General features: G+C 31.6%; 1 protein-coding gene across 1 annotated transcript in view; it reads left to right on the top strand.

The window, feature by feature from the left end:
* The window catches only part of LOC129218632 (integral membrane protein 2B-like), a 47,922-nt gene extending 37,720 nt beyond the window's left edge, over positions 1–10,202 (top strand). The window contains 1 exon segment of the mRNA XM_054852952.1: positions 7,681–10,202. Within this exon segment, the coding sequence (XP_054708927.1) occupies positions 7,681–7,808 (128 nt within the window). The 3' untranslated portion in view covers positions 7,809–10,202.
* The last annotated feature ends 14,811 nt before the right edge of the window (positions 10,203–25,013 follow it).

Raw genomic sequence — 25,013 nt, 5'->3', positions numbered from 1 at the left:
TTTATTTCAACAACTTTACACAACTTAAAACGTTTAAAATACTGCATTTTATACAAACATACAATGGATTTTAAGTAGAGCAAAGAAAGAAAACCATTATCATTGGTAACGTAAATCAGGGAAATTTGGTAAACTTAATCAGGGAAATCAGGGAAAAATCAGGGAACTTTTTTTCACAGTTCTTGTCGCCACCCTGCATGTTCTCTCCTGTACTTCTACCTCCATGGCTTTTTTAGGCTCAAAATGACGAAAACAGCATAATTAGAAATTTTCAGTTGTCTAATCGTGGTTGAAAAAGTGCCGTTTTCATCACTTTGAGCTTAAAAGAATTGATGATGGAGTTACTGTAGGAAACTACTTCTTTTTCTTGTTGCTGTTGATTAGGTGTACTAGAAGTACAGAAAAAAATGAGCTGATACTGGCAGTCCTTTATTATGAAAAAATTGCTTCAACTGAAGAAAAACTGAAAAAATGGTTTTTTTCACTCCCCAAAAACAACCTGTGGGGTAGGTGATAAAAATTTGAAAATCTAGTGTAAGAAACAGTTACATTTCCCTTTAAAACAAAACAAAAATTGTCTTTTTTTTCTAGGGCGTAGAAGAGATGTAAGCCTTTAAGGTAATACAATAATAATTTTTGTGCATTCTTAAGAGGCCAAATAGACTGGGTAAATAACTGAAAAAATACCATCCAACCATGTTTCAGTGAAATATGTTTGCAAAATACAATTTTAAACAACAAATAGCTTTCAATTTTTAATTACAGTCGACTCCTGCTACAACGCAATTCGACTTACGCGAAATGGCTATAACGCGAATTTTCAATGAGCAACAAATTTATAGCTATAGCTTCTCTCTAGAAACACAAATGTATTTGGATAGGAATCATTTTGTTAAGTGTCGGTTTCGTTATTGACTGCAAAATGTTGTTTTCACGAGTGTACTGTCATCCTTTTAGCATCACCTACTTGCGCAAGTTCCCACACACCGCACTAGTTCAAACATCGCTTTGTTAGCGTTTATTATAACCACTCCTCATTCTTCATTTATTTATTCTAAATATGAAAGGTGATGAAACATTGTGGCTCCTAGGTATGCTGTTTCATCTAAAGTTTGTGAAGATGGAAACAAAAAGTAAAAGTTTGACAATTTAAGAAAAGCTAAATATTCTTGATACTCTTGAACAACTAGAAAGTGGATGGAAGGTAGCACAAAAATCAAGTATGGGGAGGGGGAGTGAATCTTTCATGCATACAATTAAAAGTCAGGCGAAGGTAATCCGAAAAAAGTCCAGAACTGTACGTACCGTACTGTTTTATTTTATGTCTCTCCCTCCTATTGGCCATTGATTTTGTGCATCTTAACGGTATTTTATCTTGAATAATGCAGATTTTTAAAAAATACGGTAAAAGTTCAGCTCTTTATGTAAGAAGCAGCAATCTATAGTTAAAAAATGGTCTAAAAAAGTGTGAAAAGTTTTTAAAATTAATTAAAATAATTGGGCATGTTCAGAAAAAATCATATACAGGCGTTCCTCCTATAAAGATGAAACTTTATTTTTGTTTAATACATTCTATTATTGTTTGATAATAACTCTTATAAGGTTTTACTTTATTTTATGAAACTTGGTTTCGACATAACACAGTACACATCCCTTGTTTCACATTATTTCCTAATCTGGTATTACACAAAACACGGTTTTGATACAACATGTTACATATTGACATGATTTTTACTATGTACATGATTAATAAGTGAAAAATAAGTAAAAAAGTTATTTTTTAAAACGTCTCATAACATGGTTTTGATACTACACGGAACGAATTAACAGTGTTACGCGAGGGACGCTTGTACACACTCTTTTCACAACGCGAAATTTCGACTTATGCGAGGAGTCTTCAAACGCATCCCTCGCATTAGTCGGGATCCAACTGTACTATATTTACAAAGCATAATTTTTTACCAAAAACAAATGTTTTATTGAAAGGTTTATATGGGTCATTCTTCAAAAAGTGTTAACTTTTCTGTCACACGCCTTTTACAGTAAAACCTTTAAGGAACAAATCATTTATCAATGCTATTCAATTTCATCAAAAATATATCTATTTAATCCTGCCAACAGTTTTTTAATAACAATTTTAATTTTAGTAGATTTTTGGTTCATAACATGTGAATTCTCATCTCCATGGAATGTCACATACCTTGTGTGACTGTTAATGCTGCTTAATAACTTGTTTAATTAAAAATATACACTTATTTATTCATTATTCCTTTCACAAGTGTCTCAAATACTAATTGTTTAAGTATATTTAATTTTTTAATATTGTGTTTTAGTTTGTTTTAGATGGATAAGGAGTTATGTCACACAATAAATTCTCACCTCTGTTACCTAAACACAAAATGTTTTTCTCATTGTCACGTGGCAGTAATGACATCAAACTTTATTTTGCATGATAAAAGGGAGCCCCCTTGTTAATTTTCAGTCATAGTTGATGTTATGAGATTTTTGTTGAAAAACAAAAAGAGATTTTGCTTTAAAATCTTAGTATGGTTATTCTGACTTCTCACCTCCATGAACTTGACTTTCAGGGATGTAAATTAATGTAAAAAAATAAGTGAACTTGTTTACATATGCTTAACATGTGCAGACTGTAGCAACAAAGAAAAATAATATTTCCCTGAAAAATGTATTCATTAGAACTATATCAATGGTAAATTCCTCACCTCCGTGACAGACATTATCGATGTCATTAGTTCTGAGTTGAAAATAAATGATGGAGGAGAAACAAATCAATCTTAGGCATTCTTCCAAATTATAAATTGCCCGTATATTCTCAAATTTACTAAACACTATTTTTTAACATATATTTGAACTAAAGGGATAACTACTAATTAAACTGTACTTTAATTAAGAGAGTTTAATATTAGATTCCCACTTATTAAAATAACTCATTGTTTTCACAATTAACGAAATTACTACTTTGATATTAAATTGGCCTCAATTTTTAAACGTTAAAAGTTTTGTTTTTTCTTTTTGTTTTTTTTACTTCCGTGAACAAAGCATTTTTTAATTTTTTAAAATTTATTAGTAAAATAATTGGAACTTAGTTGAGCCATTGTTTGTGGTTACTTCTAGTAGATAACACCTTCATGTAAGATTGAAAAAAAAGAAAACAAAAGGTTTCAAAATTAAAAAATATTTGTGTTTAAAAGTTACATCTTCTGGAGAATGACCCATAATTTTTCTACACCTAAAAAAAAAGACAGTTTGTGTTTCATTTTAAAGGGCAATGTAACGCTTCTTACTTGAGCATTTTCAAATTTTTATCACTTAACAATTTTGGGGAGTGAAAAAGCTCATTTTTTTCTTAAGTTTAAGCAATTTTTTCATCATGACGGACTACAAGTATCAACCTATTTTTCTTCTGTGCTTCTAGTATGCATAACTAAATACAACGAGGAAAAAAATTAGCTTCCTAGTGTAAGTCCCTCATTGACTGTTTTAGGCTCAAATGACTAAAAGACACTTTTTCAACCATGATTTTATAACCAAAATTTTCTATTTAGGCTTAACTTAAACATTTTCTTTTTATGCACAGGTAAAAGTTCATTCTTTCACCTTTAAAATAAGACGTATTTGACTTTCTTACTAATTTAAATAAATCTACTAGAGTTTTTTGAAAAAGGATCAAAAGTGCCAAATTTTGCTCTTTCGCAGAGCAAAAAAAAACAACTATATCTAAAGGAGTAAAAATTTTCTAAGAAAAAAAAATATGACAGTTTAGGGGTACAGAATATTGGTACATGTTGCCTACCAAATTTCATGTAAGTCAAAAATAGTGTGGCAGTAAAATGTCAGAAAATTTGTTGATTTTATATAGAATGACCCATTACCTCCTTACAAACTCCTTATTTTTTAAAATTCTACATGACCTTAAAGATTTTCTTCTATTGCCAATCCAATATGATTGATTACGTTATAAGAAATTGTATAGGAATTCCTCTATTATTTCATCTGTTAATACCAGAAATCCGATTTTTTTTTGTTAGACTATTTTTTTTCTCGCATCCGAATTTTTTTTTTAAATTTCTGACGATTATATTGATAATAATTAATAATATAACATCTTGTAGACATGTTAAAGTACCATTCTAAAGTTTTTTTTTTTCAGTAAATTCTTTTATTTGCCAATACTTTCATTTTGATTAAAGCAATCTCTTTGCATCCGTTGAGAATCAAATTTTTCCTGTTTTTGATTCTTATTATTCTTTTTTGAAAGGCAAATAAAATTTCTTTTTAATCCTATGAAAATTGCGAAGTTAAAATTTACAAGCCAAATTCTGTGTCCTTTGAGAGAGTCGAAAAGTTTATCTTTAAATCACAGGTTTAATTTGATTTTTGCTTCAATTACGTCTCATGTCGATTGTTATTAATAATATGTTTACTGTAGAGCTCTAAAATGTAATTCTAGAATAATTTACTCAAATTCTTTTAATGTGCCATTCTTTATACTTTTAACGGGTTCACTTTGAAAATCGCAATCTCTTTGCCATGGGTATAAGATTTTTTGGATTTATGATGCTTACTATGCCTTGTGAAGAGACAGAAAAATTAAGTTCATTTGTATTTTTATTAAAATCATTTATTTAAAAAAGTTTTAACGAATTCATACTCTTTAAGAGTGTTGAATGTCAGAAAGTTAAGTACGGAATCGCTGGCTGAAATTAATTTTTGTTTCAACTTCATTAAGTTTTTTAATACATATGTAACATCTTTAGTTGGCAAAGTTTGATTTTTTGGATTGGAAAAAAAACCTTTTTTTATTTAAATCAGTTCTTTTTTTTAATTTTAAAAATTTGTAGACAATAATTACTTTAACATGAATAAAAATAACATATTTTATGCAATAGATGAAAGAGTAACTTAAAAGCTAAACAGTGGTAACCCTATTTCCTAGAATCATAATTTTCATATTTTTTACAAGAATTTTTTTTAAAATTAGTCAGTTTTCTATGTTTATCAGCGCATAATCACTCAAAAGCTTTGAAATGGGTTACAAAATTTTTATCAATTTTGAACATTAAAATAATTTGTACATTTTTCTCAAATGGATCCCTAATGTTTAAATTAAATTTTCTGTATTTCAATCTCGTGTGAGTAACCTTATGTTTCGGTGCCAAAATCAAACACAAGTTTTGCTGCCTTTGTTTGTTGTATTTGAAGTTTGTCAATTATTTTGATAGTTGGAAGTTATTTTGGCCTTAACTTAATATCATTCTAAGTTGTACTATTAATTGTTAAACGTATGTGTCACAGGAAAGAGGACCTTAAAACCGATGTCTACTAATTTGACCATTTTTGTCCTTGACCATGTATGACCAACCCCCCTTCACCCATCTTAAAGTGCCATTGTTTATAATCTTGTGCTTTTAAAATATGATATCAAAAGAACAAGATTAAAAGAAAAGTAATATAAAATGACAAAATTAAATGCAGCAAAGCATACTGCTGTATTGCACTTTGTTTTTTTTTTTTTTAAATATTTTTGTTATAGATAGTCTGTATTAAATATTAGTTAAATTCTTGCCATTGAACGTGATAAAGGGTTCCTATACCACTATATTTTCTTTCAATAAAAATTCTGTTACATGTGATATGGTCTTCAAAGTTGCAATTAATTTTTGTACTATAATACTTTTTGTACTATAATTTTGAAGAATTGCAGATCCCGAAACTTCACCAGATGTGGTCTACAGTCACGTTTTTAAGACTTCAATTTCGGAAAATTACCGCACAAGTCCCTTTGAATCTCTTTTCTCTAAAATACCATCCAATTTGTCAAAAATTATATTTTTAAAATGACAACTGATTGAGCTTCGCATGCAGTCCCCTTGAAATAGAGTGAGCTGATGCTCCCATATAAAATCTGAAAATGAAAAAACTACAAATCATGAAAAAAAATCTTGAAAAAAAAAATTAAGGTGGAGAGCTTTAAACCTTTTCTAGTAGTATCATTGAATATTGCTGAAAAATTGAATATTGCTGAAAATTGCTACATGTTTTATTACTTATTTTGAAATGTTTTTTTGGGGAGAGTCCCAGGGCACCCCCTTCAAAACTTAGGGAAGGGGTCATCAATTTCACTCCAGTCTTCAAAAAAATAGATCGGAAATAGCCCCTACCCTAACATCAATACGTATTTCCTATAATAATGTTTTTAAGACTTCAGTTTCTAAAAAAATTTTCTCAAAAATCCTCACTTTCCTCTGCGTAACATCATCAGAGAGACTCTAAACCTGCGTTCTTAGGACTAGAATTTCAAAACTGTAACAAAACTTTTAGATTATATTAGATATTAGATTTCTACTTACTGTACTTTTTAACTTAGATTTGAACATGTTCCAACACATTTAATATTTTCATTCTTTTCTTATTTGTAAAATGATAAGTGTTATACAGAAAATAAATTTATATTTATTAATGTATAGCATTAGTTAAAAAGCATTGCATTTCATCTTAAGAACAGTAAAACATACTGACCAAAGTTTTGATCAAATAGGTTAAATATTAATATATATATATATATATATATATATATATATATATATATATATATATATATATATATATATATATATGAGCAAGTTTATGAGAGTGGACTGCCACCATCTTTGAGGAGGTCATAGCAGGGAAATGTACCAGGTGGAGGATGTCTAACCAAGTCCAAAATACACCCAAACCTGTTTTTATGCAGTAGATAGGGACCACATTAAAAAATTGCATTAAAAAAGTTGTTTTTGCAACACAGTTATTTTTTTTATATACAGTGGTATAGAGACTGCATAAAAAAAGTCTCACATAGAAAATAACCCAAAAACTTACAAAATTGTAATCTGTAAACGAAGTCAAAATAAACCAAATGTTGATTTTTGCTGAGTAGTCGGACAAAATTTCCTGAATAAGGAAATTTTTGGGAGGTCATCCATCGGAGTGCATATGTCGTCACTTGGAAGGTACTACCTCGCCCTCATTTTAAAAATAAGTCAATTGAATCCTAATCTGTTTGAAATTTTAGCATACCGCACGGAAAAAAAAAGACCGCATAAAAACAGATTTAGGCGTCCTTTCTAGGACACTAATTGAAGACTTTTGAAAAAAAATCTCCCAACTCAAATTTTCCGACACATGTGCGGTCTGAGCCTGGACTAAGGGGCGAAAACTAGAAGATTGAAAAGCACTCGTATCTGAATACTTTCGGAAAAAAGGGGAGAGGGTTCTTAATTGCAATTTGTGTTACGGTATTTCTCCATTTTAACAAAAAAATAAATAAATATTATTGACGTGCTTAGTATAAAATTAATTCTTAATCGAACCATTTCGTACTTTACAGTTTATTAAAAATACTAAACGGCAACTTGATGGAAAAATTTAAAGCAAGATGGATATGTGTGTAGAGGTGGAGCGGCATTTTGAAGTTTTGCCCCACCGTGGAAACCTCCTAGATCCGGCGCTGTGTATGGCTTTTCTTCAAAGTTCGTTTCAAAAATGAGCATTAACCCTGCATCAAAATGTTTTTTAAAATAATTTGAGTGTAGACTATGGAATGGAAAAAAATCCAATCACGTCTGTTTTACAGTGGAACATTACTTTGAAGCTAAACTTTTTCTCTTTTTTTTACAGTATATAAACGCAGTTTGGCGGAAGATAATGACTTGTTTGTTGAATTTGCTGGAAACAAAGTCAATGAATATAAAATCATCAATCTTAAAGATGCTACTCCTGGGGAAAATGCTTCTGAGAACTCTTAACTCCTTCCCTTTAAACTTTTTCATTATTTATCTGCAGCAGTGTACCTGCAGATCACAAATGTGTTAAGCACCATGTATGTGTTATAGCCTTGCTTTGTTTTTCAATATAAGAAAAAAGTTAATGTTAAAAATATGAAATGTATAGGGGAAAAAGAGGTTCAAAAAAGAAAAAAAAATCTATACTTAATCAGTGTCCAGATTATATTACACTAGTCATAGTAAGTAGAATTTTGTACAATTTTCCAGTTCCATATATTAAACTGTTAAATCACACCTTATGTGTATATGTGCATATATAATTTGTTCCCTTGTGCTTCAATTATATGTATATTATGTGCCATTTTGTTTAATACATATAATCAAGTGTCTGTTCTGTTGAAAGATGTTAAGAAAGTTTTAAGGTTTTAAATAGGGCTATGAAATTTTTGATTGCAAAGTGTATTTAAATGTAAAATTCGACTATATGTATAGTATATTTTGTTTCAACCTGAGATTTCTTACCATGAAATACTTATATTTTGCTCTTGCCTTTGTTTCACTAGTCTCTTAAATTGTATGTCTGCAAAACTTCTAATCTGTGCTCTACTGTCCGAAACATTATTTCATTTTTAAACAATACTAATTAGAAATCCTATCTTGGGGATGTGACTTGGAAAAGATTAAATCTTCACTAAAGAAATTTAAATATTGGTTATTGTATTTAAGATGTATGTAAAGTTACTGTCGAAGCTTTTAACAGATGTGTGTATGTCAATTATGTGTTCATGTACAAATAATTACGTGTATGTGTGTGTACAGAGGTCTCACAATTGGTCTCTATTTGACCTAAACCGCCACAAATGATCCAGGAATCCTTATCTAGAAATGCATATTTATGTAATATGTATGTGAAGTGATCACTCACCATTGCGAGAAATATCCATTAAAAGAATAGTTTGCTCAGCCAAAAACAAAATTGCTTGCTTGAACAATAAAAAGTGAAATACTAGTAAAAAAAATCATTAATGCTTTTATTTATTTGATGCTTCTTAAAAGAACAAATGCTTGTTTTGGCAGAAAAAGTATTTTAATTTTGAAGCATTTTTTAAAATTGTTTCTAATTCCACATTTGCTAATGGTTACAATGTTGTTGAATGTTGGGAACTGAAATAAATTTGCTTCTGGGCTTCTTTTCTAGACTTCAGTTTCTTCACTTCCCCAGTGACAAACTGAAAATATTTATCAATCCTTATGTTTGTATTTAAAATACGGTATACTTAATTTATATTTTGTATAAAACTCATATTTTTAACCCAGATGAAAGATTGAAAAAGGTCCCTCCCCTTCAGTTTCTAATTTAATCCTTTGAAGAATTATACAGATTAATTTGATAGAAGAAAAATTCTTGCCTGTGCGTTGTATTTTGTATTTGAAAGATGTGGATGTGAAATCTTTCAATTACTATTGAGTAGAATTGAAGTTGCGCAATAGGCAGGAAATGTTTAGCTGAGTGAATGAAATCTGAAATAGTTATAATAAGTACTACTATTGGGATGTATTTTGTCTTCAGAATGAATTGTTAAGACTAGATTATCTCGAGTAATTTTCACTTAAGCCTCGCATAAGTACCCGTAGTTGTTGTTTCCCCTTTAAAAAAAAAAAAAAAATCAAACAAAGTGCATTTTTGTGTACAGACACTCTCTCTCACACACATATGTGTATTAAATATACAAAAAAAAAAAAAAAAATCTTTTTCTTTTCTTTTCTTTTCTTGTCAGCTTCAAAATGTGATCATATTTAGTGCAAAATTGAAATGAATGTTTTGAATTCTGCTTTTATTGGGACATTTATTTCAACTAATGAGGTTTTCATGAAAAATATAATTCTTGTTACTGAAATATATATATATATATATATATATATATATATATATACACATATATATATATAAACAGAGTTGTTTGTGTTTTCAACACTTAGATTGGGTACCTACGTACAGAAATTGTGTACCTACATACAGAAATTTAAAACTAATTAAAATGCATTTGAGTTAAGAAATATTTATTTTAATGTCATAGCACCTTCAAAATTCCTTCATTATTTGAAAATAATTTTCGTTGTAGCAAAATATGCTTTGTCTTTACACACCAAAATAGGTGGTTTATTTCAGGCCTTTTGCTGGATAAAGAATTGTGATCTGTATATTTGGTATTGTAGCATTTAGAATATTTAATTTTTTTATAGGAAGATTGTTATATTCACAGCATTCTTTTATGTGTATTATTTTGAACTTCAATTGTTTTCTATTATGTGCTTCTTCTGTATTTTTTTCTTGTTAAGTGTTATGTGCTTATTATTGTATATTCAAATGTTCGAGCTTTTCTTCTGTACAAGAAATAAATTTTTCATAATGGACGTAATGTTTGATTTTTATAAGTGCAGAACAACAAATGATTTTGTGTATAGCTAAAATTATCTTTCAGAAATAGTTTTGCAAATTTGTATTTTAAATTAAGGTATTTCAAGCTTTGATTTTTGCAATAAATAACTGCTTATAAATCAAATGAGTTAGAAGGAAATGCCGCATCATGCAATGTAGTTAAAACATTATCCCTTCCCTTCCGTATTCGTTGCATCTTTCAACCACTTTGAATATGCTTAATCTTTTCTATACCAATGTCCGTAGTATCAGAAACAATGTGAAAGAATTATTATAAATCATTGGCTCACAACTGGTGGCTTGCATACTTTGCAAACTATATGGGGTTATCTATGTGAGTGAATGAAATTTGGGAAAATATTACTGTGATGAGTATTAAAAATTGCTAACTTTGAAAGACAACTCAAATATATATCTGCATTTAAACTCTAATTATCCAAATCAATTGGCATCAAGCTCTCTTTGGATAATCAAAAATTCGGATAATTGGATGTTTCCAAAAAGAGGTCTAGTTTTGTCTATTACGATATGTATACTGAAAATGAGAGAAAAACTACATTTAAAGTAAAAGGGCTTTCAATGCTAAGTGTACTAACAAGTGCTGAACAACAGTAGTTTATACTATGTACATTCGCTACTGTAAAACAGAATTGATGTTTATATTTACCTGGCTTATTTGTTTAGGTGCTTTGCGCATTTTTGAGCTAGTGGTTTATGGTATTCTAATTTTTTCCTCTTTAATATGTTTTCGATATATATATATATATAAAATTATATGCTTTTCAATATAAATTTATTTTCTTTCTAATATGTTGATTACTAATTAAAGTACACAATATTTACCCAAACTTGGGAAAGCTTTTTGGTGAAACGACAAAGCAATATTATTGGACGAATGATGCTTTTTCTTGTATCAATTATTTTATTATTAACTTGAACTTTTTTTTTTTTTTTTTTGTTAAAACTACCAGATGCTGGCGATAAAAACTTTCATTTCAGTTAATGTGCTTTTTCTTTGAATTTTATCTACCTTATTAAGTGCAAAAATGAAATTATTTCCCTCAGTTCACTTCAGTAGGTAACAAAAAAATTACTACTCAGAAAAAAAAAAGACCCCTGGTTCTTTTCTCGAAAGGAATTACCTTCTGGGATATATAATAATCATAAAGGATGTCATATTATTTGAGGTGGAAATTAGCAAGATAAATAATTAACAAATTTAAAATCCATAAAGGAAAAGCATAAATAAATAAATCATTTAAGTATAATATAACTTGAATCTTATTTCTGATAGTCAATTAGTTACGGGAGGCATTTAAGCTGTAACATAAATGTAAAAACTTCAACAACGCATTAAACTTTAGGATTATATCCGAATAAGGCAATACTTTAATTTTGAATCTGTACGTCATAACGTAAGATAGCTACAAAATACATGTGTATACATACAGTTAAAGTCGTTTGTTATAAAGTTGTTTGTTAATAAGTAATGTCTTTAAAAGATTCACATGATTCATTTTTTTTTTTGAAGTCAAACTGTAATTCAATATCAATAACACCTAATTACACAGATACAATTCTTCTTATAATCCAGCACTGAGTAAGAAATAATTTAAGAAATGTGTTTATTTGAGGCATGTAATTATTTAATATTTTTTCTTTAAAATGAATAATATTAATATGTAGCACAATATCTTGAGTACTGGCAATATGTGGAGACATGGGCCACAAAATAAACTGCACATTTTTGTTTCTGGGTTTGCTTTCAAGTAAATTATTTTGTGTTTTAGCTATGAAAAATATGTTAGGTATTTTTCAAACCATGTTTTCTGCTAAAATATATTTAATTCATTTTTTTTTTTTTAACTCCACCAAAAACGTTAGAGGTGCGGATCACCTGCGCTATTGCGCTTTCAGGTATTTATCTAATATAGAGGTTTCCAAACTATGGCCAGTGCCCCGTGGGCTAAAAGTGACCCACGAGCTTCTAAAATCTGGCCCCAGATTTAAGATGCATGAATCAATCAAATCATAATTGGAGGAATGTGAGGCAAAGTGAAAAAGTTAAGATGACTGAACTTTTTCAAAATGAACAAATTGAAAATTTGTTTTGAAAATTACAGTATATAAAGAGCATTTTATTTTATATAACACTTGTATTGAAACAGTAATCTTTGGCGCAGTAAATTTGTGCCTTCAAAGAAAAGTAAAAAAAGTTCATGGAGCACAGTGAAAATCAGATATTTTTCCAATGAAATATTTTCTATTTGATTATAAAAATATTTTTGACCAAATGAATCAGTAAATAAAAGTTTTAGCACTCAAACTTTTTTTGCTTACTGCTCTTCTATATTTTTACTAATATATTAATCCTTTCTTGACGTTTCTTTAATCATTGTGAAGTGTGATACTATATAGATTTAAAGAAATATTTTTTTTAGCCCCAATCGGAAGGTTATACTTAGAATTACGGGAGGTGTCATTTTGACCCCTTTGAGAAAAAAGAAATGCTAATGCATTTCATCGCTATATATTTTTGTTCTGTAAGATATATTTGTTTTTGCCAGCTAAGCTACGAACAAAAAATAACATAAAAGGGTGTCTGCATAACATCACACCTGCCGGTCACGTGATTCGCAATGCTGCAATTATATTTTCTAAAGACAAGAGAACAGTGAAAAGATATTAGATATAGATGAATGATTGTTGGTTCTGCTAGATGATTTGTTTTTTTGTTTTTTTTTTTAAATTCATTCTTGATAAAATAGTTTGTTTTATTTACGTGACTTTTTGGTTTTAAAAAAGCATATTATTGGTTCGTAAAAGAGGGCTAAGACAAGAAGAAATTGTAAACTAAACCTCTAGATCAAATGGGAAGGAAGTAATCCCTGAAATTTCCTCACGCCTCTGGTCAGTATATTATATATCTTCCACAATATTTTGGACTGAGCAGCTATAAACGACTGAATTTTGTTCAGGACAGGTACAAAATGAAGTATCAGAGGAAGGAATTTTTAATTACGGTTAGCAGGAGAACTCACAGAGGAGCACATACCAAATATAAACAATCTTGTTCTAGCTGTAAGTAAATTTATGTAAGTACAAGATTCAGTGAAATTAAAAAAAAAAGAAGAAAGAAAGAAATGTCAAACAATGTAAGGGTTAAAAAAAAGTTAACTTTGTGCCACTGTAAGATATCTATCTCTATGTCGATTTTGTACGTAGAAGATTACAAAGATTAGCTCGTGCGAAAAATTCTGCACAGACGAAAAATCTTGTAAGTATGTACTATTATTTTAATTTAGTAAAAAAAGTAAATAAATAAAATACCATTAATATACTTAAATATTTCTGTTCAAAACTCTTTTCTGCGAAATTTGAAAAAATATTTACTTAATTTATTATAGATTTTTAAAATGTTCTTAATGAAACCGAAACCGCTAGATATTTCAGTATCATTCAGAGAAAATATTTTTTAAAGATTTCATTTTAGAGATTTAAAACTTCTCTATCCTCAAAACAAATAGTAATTATCATAAATTAGTTTATTTTAACTTCATTTTAAAAGATATGACATTATGTAGGAAACTACGCCGATTTCTTTAGCGGGGATCAAAATGACCCCCGCCGTATTTCTAGGTATACAAAAACTGCCGTTATTCTAGTGTTAATGAATAAATGAAAAGTTACTGAAACAATAGACAAGAAATTAAACAAAGTAATACATGTAGAAAAATAAAAGAGTGAATGAATATTAAAATAAGTGAATGAATGAATAAATAAGTAAGTTAATTAATGAAGGAATACAAATAAATTAAGTAATAAATGAATACGAGTAGGAGAATAATGTATGTTCTGCGCCAAGAGGGGGCGTTGAGGTGTTAAGAGCCATTATTTTGAAATTCAGACAAAAAACGGAAATTTTGGCAGTGACCATTTTTGATTTTCCTAATTTTTTTATATCTCAAAGTAGGCCATAAGAAGTAAACATTCTGAAATTTTTAGCTTTCCAAAAAATATTTTTCGCACGTTAAAAATTCCCAAAGTTTGACGTTTTGCAGCGCTTTTTAGAAAAATTCTAAAAGTCGCATTTCAGTGCGCTTTAGCTCTTTACAGAAACACCACCCCACGGTTATGTTTATATTTATTGGTTGTACTGTATCTAGTGATGACGACTTCATAGTTATTTTGGTTGGGGGTTGTTGCTTTCTTCAGATAAGGGGTCGCAAAGTATGGATTTTATCCGTTTTCGCGCAAGTTGAACCTGCGTTATTTCCCCCAAAAAGCCACCCCCCGAAAAAAATGTAACATATACTGAAAGTTTATACTATGAAGAGAGTAAATGACACAAAATTTGTTTGAAGTTAAATTTTTTTTAGGAGAAAAATGCCCTGATATTTTTCAAATTACCAAAAATTGGGCTTTTTTGATCACAATTAACTCAAAACAGCATCACTAGGAAAAAAAAACCTTTTATATATTATGGTACCTGGCTATGTGTAAAACATCATGAAAAAGAAAGCAGCATGGGATCTCTTCTTGTTTTCCAGAAAATATTTTTTTTTTTGTAGCTCATTTTATGCGTTTTCTCGCACGTAAAACGTGTGTCCAGTATGCAGATTAGATCTTCTAAAACTTTAAGGATGTAGTATGTATAGAGAAAGAAAACGACTAGTAATACTTTATTTTTCTGATTTTTACAAATTGATGTTATTTTAATTGCAGGTAATTCAGAAAACGATAAATCGATATCATATATATATATATATATATATATATATATATATATATATATATATATATATATATACATATATATATAGATTCATCGTATCAATCCCAAAATAATTCTTTCTTATTTATGTCCGTTGCAATGGAAGAAATATCATGAACAATATCTGTTTCACTTTCCTCTAAATGCCTTTTTTCTATGTCATCTTCAAATACCTCTAAAAGGCTGTCGGTTCTTGATAAATCAGTATTATCCGCTTTTTTTTTCCTTTGTACATCGGTTAAAAGCAGCTTCAATTTGACTTTTTGTCAGATATTCGTTCGGTTGGAATATTTTTATGTCTTCAATCATCTCTATTCTCATTGCATGTTCTGCAACAAAAGAGAAAACAAAGAAGAAAACATTTTGGAAATCTCATGTGAGGGGTGGGCTCTCTCAACTCGTAAAAGTACACAATTTTCATTGAAACAAATAGAATTTCTTTATGAAAAGTTCCTTTATGGTAAAAAACCGGCAGAAAACAGACGTCCGACCAAGTAGAACATGCAATGAGAACAGAGATGATTGAAGACATAAAAATATCCCAACCGAACGAATATCTGACAAAAAGTCAAATTCAAACTGTTTTTAGCTGATATCCCAAGCAAGAAAAAGCGAATAATACTGATTTATCAAGAACTGACAGCCTTTTAGAGGTATTTGAAGATGACATAGAAAATAGACATTTAGAGGAAAGTGAAGCAGATATTGTTCATGATATATATATATATATATATATATATATATATATATATATATATATATATATATATATATATATATATATATATATATATATATATATATATATATATATATATATATATATATATATAATATATGATATGGATTTGTGGGTTTATCGTTTTCTGAATTACCTGCAATTAAAATACCATCAATTTGTAAAAATCAGAAAAATAAAGTATTTCTAGTCTTTTTCTTTCTCTATACACACATATATACATTCTTACTACATCCTTAAAGTTTTAGAAGATCTAATCTGTATACTGGACACATGTTTTACGTACGAGAAAACGCATAAAATGAGCCACAAAAAAAATTATTTTCTGGAAAACAAGAAGAGATCCCATGCTGCTTTCTTTTTCATGATGTTTTACACATAGCCAGGTACCATAATATATAAAAGGTTTTTTTTCCTAGTGATGCTGTTTTGAGTTAATTGCGATCAAAAAAGCACAATTTTTGATAATTTGAAAAATATCAGGGTATTTTTCTCCTAAAAAAATTAAACCTCAAACAAATTTTGTGCCATTTACTCTCTTCATAGTATAAACTTTCAGTATATGTTACATTTTTTTCGGGGGGTGGCTTTTTGGGGGAAATAACGCAGGTTCAACTTGCGCGAAAACGGATAAAATCCATACTTTGCGACCCCTTATCTGAAGAAAGCAACAACCCCCAACCAAAATAACTATGAAGTCATCATCACTAGATACAGTACAACCAATAAATATAAACATAACCGTGGGGTGGTGTTTTTGTAAAGAGCTAAAGCGCACTGAAACGCGACTTTTAGAATTTTTCTAAAAAGCGCTGCAAAACGTCAAACTTTGGGAATTTTTAACGAGCGAAAAAAATTTTTTGGAAGGCTAAAAATTTCAGAATGTTCACTTCTCATGACCTACTTTGACATATAAAAAAATTATAAAAATCAAAAATGGTCACTGCCACACCTTGTCTGAACTTCAAAATAATGGCTCTTAACATCCCCTCCCAACTCACTCCACCGCCTGTTGACCCCCACCGCCTCCCAGGGCCGTTGCGAGGACTCGTAGAAGGTTACGGGGGGTTTTCCCGCGTTTTTTGAATATTTTCGCGCGTTTTCGAACTGTGTCGTTTTTAGCCGTGAAAGGTTATGAGGTTTTAGTTTCGGTTTCGGAATAAGTTTTTGGACTTTGTCGGTTTTCAAGAATTTTTTTAGCTTTATCATTCTTTCATACATTTTGAGCTTTAACCATTTTCACATCTTATATTTATTTACAAACACACAGGGCTTCATAATTTTTTCTCGATTTGGATTATTTGCACGCCTTTTGAACTTCATAGTTTTTCAGACTTAGTTTATTTTTAATTATTTCAAACTTAATCATTTTTCAAGTCTTTAAATATTTTCATACATTTAGGAGCTCGATTGTTTTTATGTTTTTTTCTGAATCTTTAACTATTTTCGCATCTTTTTATTTATTTACAAACATACAGGACATTATCATTCCCCCCCCCCCGATTTTGATTATTTGCATGCCTTCTGAACTTCATAGTTTTCATGCATATTTACGAACTTTATCATTCTTTCATACATTTTGAATTTTAACGTTTTTTCCCGTCATTTAGCACTTTGATTATTTTTACAGATTTTCTTGACGAATTTTAGACTTAGACTATTTTTACTCCTCTCAAACTTTGACGCTTTTTTCGAACTTTGAATATTTTTTTAGACTTTATCATGAAAATAAATTATGTTTTTAAGTAGATAGCCCCACCAAAATCAACCCGGTGTAAATGATAAATACACCCCATCAACTATTTTTCAATAATTTACCGATGCAATTTGCATACCAATGCAGACTAATTTAGAATATGCCAAAACGAAATTTTCCAACTTGTAAAATTTCGAAGAAATAATTTTCTTAACTATTTTTGTTTACTCGTAATTTTTTTTTTCTATTACGAATAAAAATGAAATAATTTTTTTTTCTTTTTTTTTTTACTTTCATGCAACAAAATATTTTTTCTAACTTGTTAAATTTTCGAAAAAATAATTTTCTTAACTATTTTTTTTCTTTGTCAAATTTACAAAATAATTTTTCTAACTTGTAAAAATTTCAAAGAAATAATTTTCTTAAGTTGTATTTTTTTTCTATTACGAATAAAAATGAAAACAATTTTTTTTTTTTACTTTCATACACCAAAATATTTTTTCTAACTTGTTAAATTTTCGAACAAATAATTTTCTTAACTAATTTTTTTTCTTTGTCAAATTTACAAAATAATTTTTCTAACTTGTAAAATTTCGAAGAAATAATTTTCTTAACTATTTTTTTTTTTTTTTTTAATTTCATACAGCAAAATATTTTTTCTAACTTGTAAAATTTCGAAGAAATAATTTTCTTAGCTTGTAAACTTTTTTTTTTCCTGCTGAAATAAAGAATACTTATATGAATCTCATCTCCAAGTTTTACTCATAATTTTTCCTGCTGAAATAATGAAAACAATCATATCGTCATGTTTTAATCATCAATTTTTTTTTTCTGCTGACATAAAGAAAATTTGTTCAGTACCCAAAATTGTTAACCTCTAAGTTCATATATCATTCCACAAATTAATCATCTTTGTAAAACCTATTCTCACCCCAAAAATTGTTAATCTTCAAAAAAGAAAGAGAAAATTAAAAGTCAAATGTGATAATATATACTAATAAAATAATTGTTTTCAAAACATGTAAATTTATTTTGATAATAATGAGAATGAAATCCAATGCTTTCTAATTCTAATAATTAGCATTAATTCTTCAATTTAGCATTTTTGTATTGACTTTTTAGTGTACCATTTTGAGCTAGAATGGGGGTTATGTGTACACTGGTATGCAAAAATTACGGACGAAGTCGAAAAATTAGCATATCAGCTGAACGAAGAAGCAGAGCGGACAGAAAGACCAATCAGACGATTAAGTAAGGTGATGTACGGTAGCACATGCGCAGATATGCAAGCAGACGTAATGGGGGAGTGCCTGAGTAGTATAAAGCATGTTGTCGGTGTAAGATCAGTATTTCTGGCAAAGAGATTGCACGCCGTATAGCAGTTAAAATCACACCGAGTTGCTGCCTCAGCCAGAAATGGCGAATAGTCAACAGGGCCGATCCTAGGGTGTCGGCCGCCCGTGTGCAAAGACCTAATGTGCCGCCCCTCAAAAGTAATTTGCATATTTTGACTAATCTTTAACGTCCATATACCCCTTCAAATTTCTATACCAAGTTCTAATTAAAAAAAAAAAAAAAAACAGAAGAATGTTGAACTTATAAGAAGGAAGAAAAGTTTTATGGTAAGAAACTCCTTAGGTACAATTTTTATCTTTGAAGAAAGTAATAGATGCCAAAATTTACTAGTCGTAAAAACGCATTTTGTTTTCTGTCTTCGGTGACATCAGAGGAAGAACAGAGTAGGGGGGATTGCTCCGAGAAGATTATCGAAATTGGCGTATGAAAAATAATTTTAGTTCATCTTTAGTTGTGTTCGGTTGCAAGAACAAAAGAGTTGGGTATATTCAAGGTGCATGGAGAAATTTTCAAAATTGACGTCAAATATAGCAATTTCAGGAACTTTTTCGAGACTTCAGGGGAAAGTAATGTTGGAGTTCTTTCCTGAAATTCTTTCAAAATTGAAATCATTTTGAAGCTATTTTTGGTGAGAGTAGCTTAGGAAGGATCGGCGCTCTTCCCGAATATTTTCCGAAACTGAAGTTTTAAACACGCAATTTTGGGTTACCTTTGTTGACTTTGCTAGAAGGAGGGAGATTCAATCGTCTCCCATCGAAAGTTTTCGAAATTGAAGTTTAAAACGCAAATTTAAACTGTCTTTGCTTACGGTAGGAGATTTGGCGGTCTTCCTCTGGGAGTTTCTCGGCACTATTATTTCAAAAACCCGTTTTTGGCTATATTTGAAAACGATAAGGGTAGCGTGAAAATGTTCTGAACCGAAATATTTTTCAGAACTAAAAATTCAACTATTGACTTTTGTCCACTTCACCTCAACCATTGATGGGTATGCCCTAGCTCCGTAAAAAGTTACATAGGCCATGCAGTTCTAATCCAGAATTTCTTAGAAATTGGAGTCCCAAAATCGTATTTTAGGCATAGTTTGAAAACGATGAGACTAAGAGCGGACGGGGGTTCAGTGTGCCCTCGCGAACTGTTTTTTGAAACTGAAGTCAATTTCAGGCTAGTTTAGTCAGGAAGGGTTCTGTGGCTCCACGGAACCGTCTAAAAACGAAACTTTGAGGTGTATAGTGATTGGGTTGGAGAAAAAGGGGATCCGGGGCCCTTCTCCGAAAGTTCTTGAAACTGATGTTTGAAAAACGCAATTTTAGTTTGTTTTTCAATACGATAAGTGAGAGGGGGTGGGATTAGAGGCCTCTCTAAAGACGCTAATTGAGACTGTCTCTGGTAGGGGCAGTAATAAGGAGGTCATGGCATCCTTTTAGCTCTTCGTTTTGGAGCCACATTTAATTTGCTTCCCGTTGCAAGAGCCCTGTCCTCCTACCTGATCAGAAACCGGGCAGTTCATTCGGGATTTTAATTAGAAAAAAAATTCATAAAGGGGAAAATTACAAAATTTTAGTTTGTCATGTTTGACTCTCAGGAGAGTCGCAATTTTCCACTTTCTCTCCACGCATCCACGATTGTTGAACACAGAATTTGTTGTTTGAAATGCTTCTAATCTAAAATCTAATCAGTATAGCTTTTTTTTACATATATAAATAAAATATGTCTTCATTGTTTAGGTCTATAAAAGTTTGAGGGGTAAACATTAGTGGCTGCCCTCGGTGCTCCTTTTAGAAGGCACCTTTTCATGCTTCAGGAGGGGGGTAATTTCCCTCATTTCTCCTGCCCTGTTTCCATGCCTGATTAACGGTTCTGTCACAAATTTTGCAACCAAATGAAGCATGTGTGTAAAGAGTAGATATTAATGGACAATCAACCAACAAAATGTTCCCTAACATTCTATTTTTCTTAAACTATGCTATGCTGTATCGACACTTACTTTGATAATTGAACATTTAAAATTCAGCATATTTATTCGACTTATTATAAGTTATCTTGTGAGAAATTCTTGAGGAATTTTGTTTGACTAGAAGAACTATATGATGCGGCCCGCGGCCGCCCCTTGCTTCTGCCGCCCTTGTGCGGTGCACACCCTGCACACCCACTAGGATCGGCCCTGATAGTCAGTCTGTTAGACGACATCTGGATGCTTTTACCCGAGGTCGAATCATTGGGAAGTTGGACGAAGGCCGCAGTGTAACAAGTGTGGCTGCAGAGTTCGGAATTGCTCACAGCATCGTTTCATAACTTTGGAGACAATTTCAAACTACAGGAGCAGCTATCCGGGGGTTCAGTAGTGGTCGTCCACGAGGAACCAAACCCGCAGATGACCGGTATATTGTCTTACAGGCCAGAAGAAACAGGCGGCAGACAGCGGGAGAAATCGCTAGACACACGACACAGGCGACTGGACGACCGATATCGCGCTTTACCGTGGCCAGAAGACTGCACGGTGGTGGTCTTTTTGCACGACGCCCTATACGGTGTGTACCTCTAACGCCTGCCCATCAGAGAAGGCGTCGTTCTCTGTGGTGCCGGGAACACCGGAATTGGAGAGACAATGAATGGGGACGAGTACTCTACAGATGAGAGCAGATTCAGTCTGAGTAGCGATTCTCATCGCATACTCACCTGGAGAGAGCGGGGAAGCCGCAATCATCCCTCGAACATCATTGAAAGAGACAGGTATGGAAGTCGCGGTGTTCTCGTTTGGGGAGGCATCATGCTTGGTAGTCGTACAGAACTTCACATCTTCGACTCAGGTTCAGTCAACGGGACCCGTTATTGTAACGAGATTCTTCTTCCATATTTGCTTCTTTTTAGAGGCACTATGGGTCCGCAGTTCCTTTTCATGGACGACAATGCACCATGTCATTACAGAGTAGTTGCCGAACTGCTCTTAGAGTGTGAGGATGTTGAACGTATGGATTGGCCGGTACGATCTCCGGATCTCAATCCCACCGAGCATGTATGGGATTTTTTAGGCAGACGCTTGGCAGCTCATACCTTACCACCAGTAACGATTCGGGAGCTTCGATTGGCGCTGCAAGACGAATGGGCAGCAATATGCCTCAACAACTCATTGACACCCTCATTCTCAGCATGGGCAGACGCTGTGAAACCTGCCTAGCATTCGGGGAGACCATATCCCCTACTAAAGACCCGATGTTTCTTGCTGGACACCCATCACAGGGATGTTTCGGCATTCAGTCGCATTGCGCTCCATGCTACTTTTTCAATAAAGCTTCTTTTTATCCCTTTGATTTCTCTTTTAGTAAGTGTTGCTTACATTACACATTTCCTTACGTATTGGGGATCTTACGGTATTAAATGTGTTGATTTGGAAAGCTTTTGTACAAAGTTATATTGAAAAAACCGTCTCGTCCTTAATTTTTGCACACCAGTGTATTAGCAATTGCCCTCAAAGGCTTGTATTCTGAATATAAATTAGCTATTGCATTTTTTTCTTTAAATTACGAAACTAAATAATTATTTTGATCATTCAGATAAATAAAACGCCTGTTCTAAAGCAATTTATCAAATAAAAATCAATGAGACGACAGATGTTGTGACATTGCTGAGTTATAACAATTTATTTATCAATCACTAATGACTTTCGATTAGGTGAGATTGACTCCACAAATTTTAATGACTTTGTTTTGTGACCGAATAATGACCCGATCTTCGTACTCATCTTACTTTTCGGAAAATCCTAGTTCACCCCTTAGGTGGTAATTCCAAGTTGAGAAATTTTGATATAGAGTTTCAATAATGCTTGTTTTTAAACATGACGTTCTGTCCATGACATTCGCGATTCGCCTCGTTGAAGTTCTAAAAGATTATTCTGAAAATGTGTCCTCTGTGTTACAAATGTTAGAGAAAATGAGGCTGGTAATGTGAAAAGGGATCGATTTTTGAACTTTTATGCCAACAGATCAGGCGCGTTTGCAGAGCCCTCTTGAACAATACAATTGACAAAAGAGCTATAAGATTGCAACTTGCAACCGTATTGTTTTTTTGTCACTGCATTATTCCATACACTATTGGCGGATCCAGAGGAGGAACTAGAGGGCTTCAGCCTCTCCCATAATGAAATAATCTCACACTGTATCAAATGTCATTTGTTTTCGCAATCATGCGGCAGTTTTAAATTTTTACCTCTTTTTAATTTAAATTTTATCATACAAGAGGCATTTAAATAAAATTAAGGGAACCATGTCAATTGCCATCATAATAATCAGTGACGTAACCGGAGGGGTATAGGAGGGTCATAAACCCCCTAAGAGGTAATGGATATGTATATGGATAATGTCCAGTGCCAGATCTGGGGGAGAGGGATTTAAAGAGGGAGGGGTGCCTGTGGCTGGAGACACGGATTGGAAACTGGGTTACACTGTGGTTACACCCTCCTCCTTGACCAGATAGAGGTCTTGCACTTGACGAGATTAAAGAAAACCTAAAACAACGTTTTTTGGCCTTTAATTTTGAAGCAATTCCGGTAGAAGAACCCCTGATTTCTACTCTTCACCAAAGATAACTCTTTTCAGGACTTTATTGTCAAAAGAATTTTTCCGGAGGGAGAGCCATTTAAAATGGATTTTTAGAACTTTTGTTTGAAACTACTTCCAGTATGAAATCTCTCAGCCCCCCCCCTTTCTTGTCTAATGTAGCCAAAGATAACTTTAAAATGTATTGAACTCCATTTGTTTCCCTAATGTAACTAAACATAGCCTAAAAATGAATTTTACGACTTCAGTTGTGAAACATTTCCAAGAGAATTACACAGCTAACTCAGTGTGTGCATGTTTGTGCAGGCGTGTATGTATGTGTATGTGTGTAGGCGTGTGTATAGATGCTAGTGTGTGTGGGGGGGGGCAGACGTGGTCCCGGTGTGTGTGTGTGTGTGTGTGTTTACGCTTGTGGGGTGTAGGATACGGACGCCACCACCCAGCAGCTCGCTAGAAGAGACTGTGTTCGCTGGCAGATAAAGTCAAAAGACGGATGGACGGACGCCTAAAACGGTCAACTGAGAACAATAAGCAATTCGTGATTGCTTTCTCTCTCTCTCTCAAAAAACAAAAAACAAAAAAAAAAAAAAAAAAAAAAAACATCATCGTAGTGAAAGACTTAAAAGTGCCAGATTTTTATACAAACGGTTCAGCTTTATGTTCCAGGCATGGTAGCCAAAAATATGACGATTATTTAGAGGAGCGGAATCAATTTGACAGCAAGAAAAAGATCTCGTCAATCATACCTACAACAAAATAAAATATTTCATTTCTGCTTCCCATTCATCCACCATCTCTCTGTGTTCAAGCTTCAACAGGACCGCGTTATTTTGTGATCAGCTGTAAACGCTTACTGCGCAATGTACATGTTTATTCTAGCTGTACGTTCCAATCTTCATAGACGACTCTTATTACTTCGGCTTGTGGAAATAGGTAGAATATATTTTTTTCACGATTCTTGCATTGTTTCCTCAAAAAAAAAAAAAAAAAAAAAAAAAAAAAAAAAAAAAAAAAAAAAATCAACCGCTCAATGCTCTGTTAAATTAAGATTTTTAATATTTTTTTTTCAACATTGTAATCCATCAAAACCCTTATGTTAGGCTTAATTCCTCAGATTTTCTGAATGTATACTTTTGAGTTAGTAATCAATCCACCTTACCCTTACCTGACGTGCTTCAATATTTCTGACAATGGATTTTCTTCTATTAATTCATCTGACTTGATATTCTGATTATTCTTAACATATCTGACATTTATATTCATCAGACGCGTTCGAGTAAATCCCAAAAAATCATTAGGTTTCCATACTTTTAAGGCTCATGCGCTCCCTCAAAAAAGTAAACAAATTTTTACAGAATCTGAAAAAAATCCAAGTCACAAAGAAAAGATTATTCAATCATGGAGGCAATTTTGCTGTGAAAAATTGATAATATTTTCCGAGGAATTAAGACATGAAAAAAATTGTTCATATATGCCACCTTTTCCTACTGAATTATTCAGTTGAATATTTTGCAACTAAGAACACTTCTCATTGCACAAACAATGTTTATTTACAAATAGTCGTTATTATTGCTAAATATGACAATATGAGTACAAAACTAGTTTAGTTATTATGAAAAATACCTTTTAATTTTTGTGTTTGCAAAAGTAGTTGCTTAAAAACATTTT

Source organism: Uloborus diversus, chromosome 3, assembly GCF_026930045.1.
Source record: "Uloborus diversus isolate 005 chromosome 3, Udiv.v.3.1, whole genome shotgun sequence".
Classification (NCBI taxonomy): Eukaryota; Metazoa; Arthropoda; class Arachnida; order Araneae; family Uloboridae; genus Uloborus; species Uloborus diversus.
Note: the sequence above shows the minus strand (reverse complement) of the source record. Positions and strands in the feature narration are given on the sequence as shown.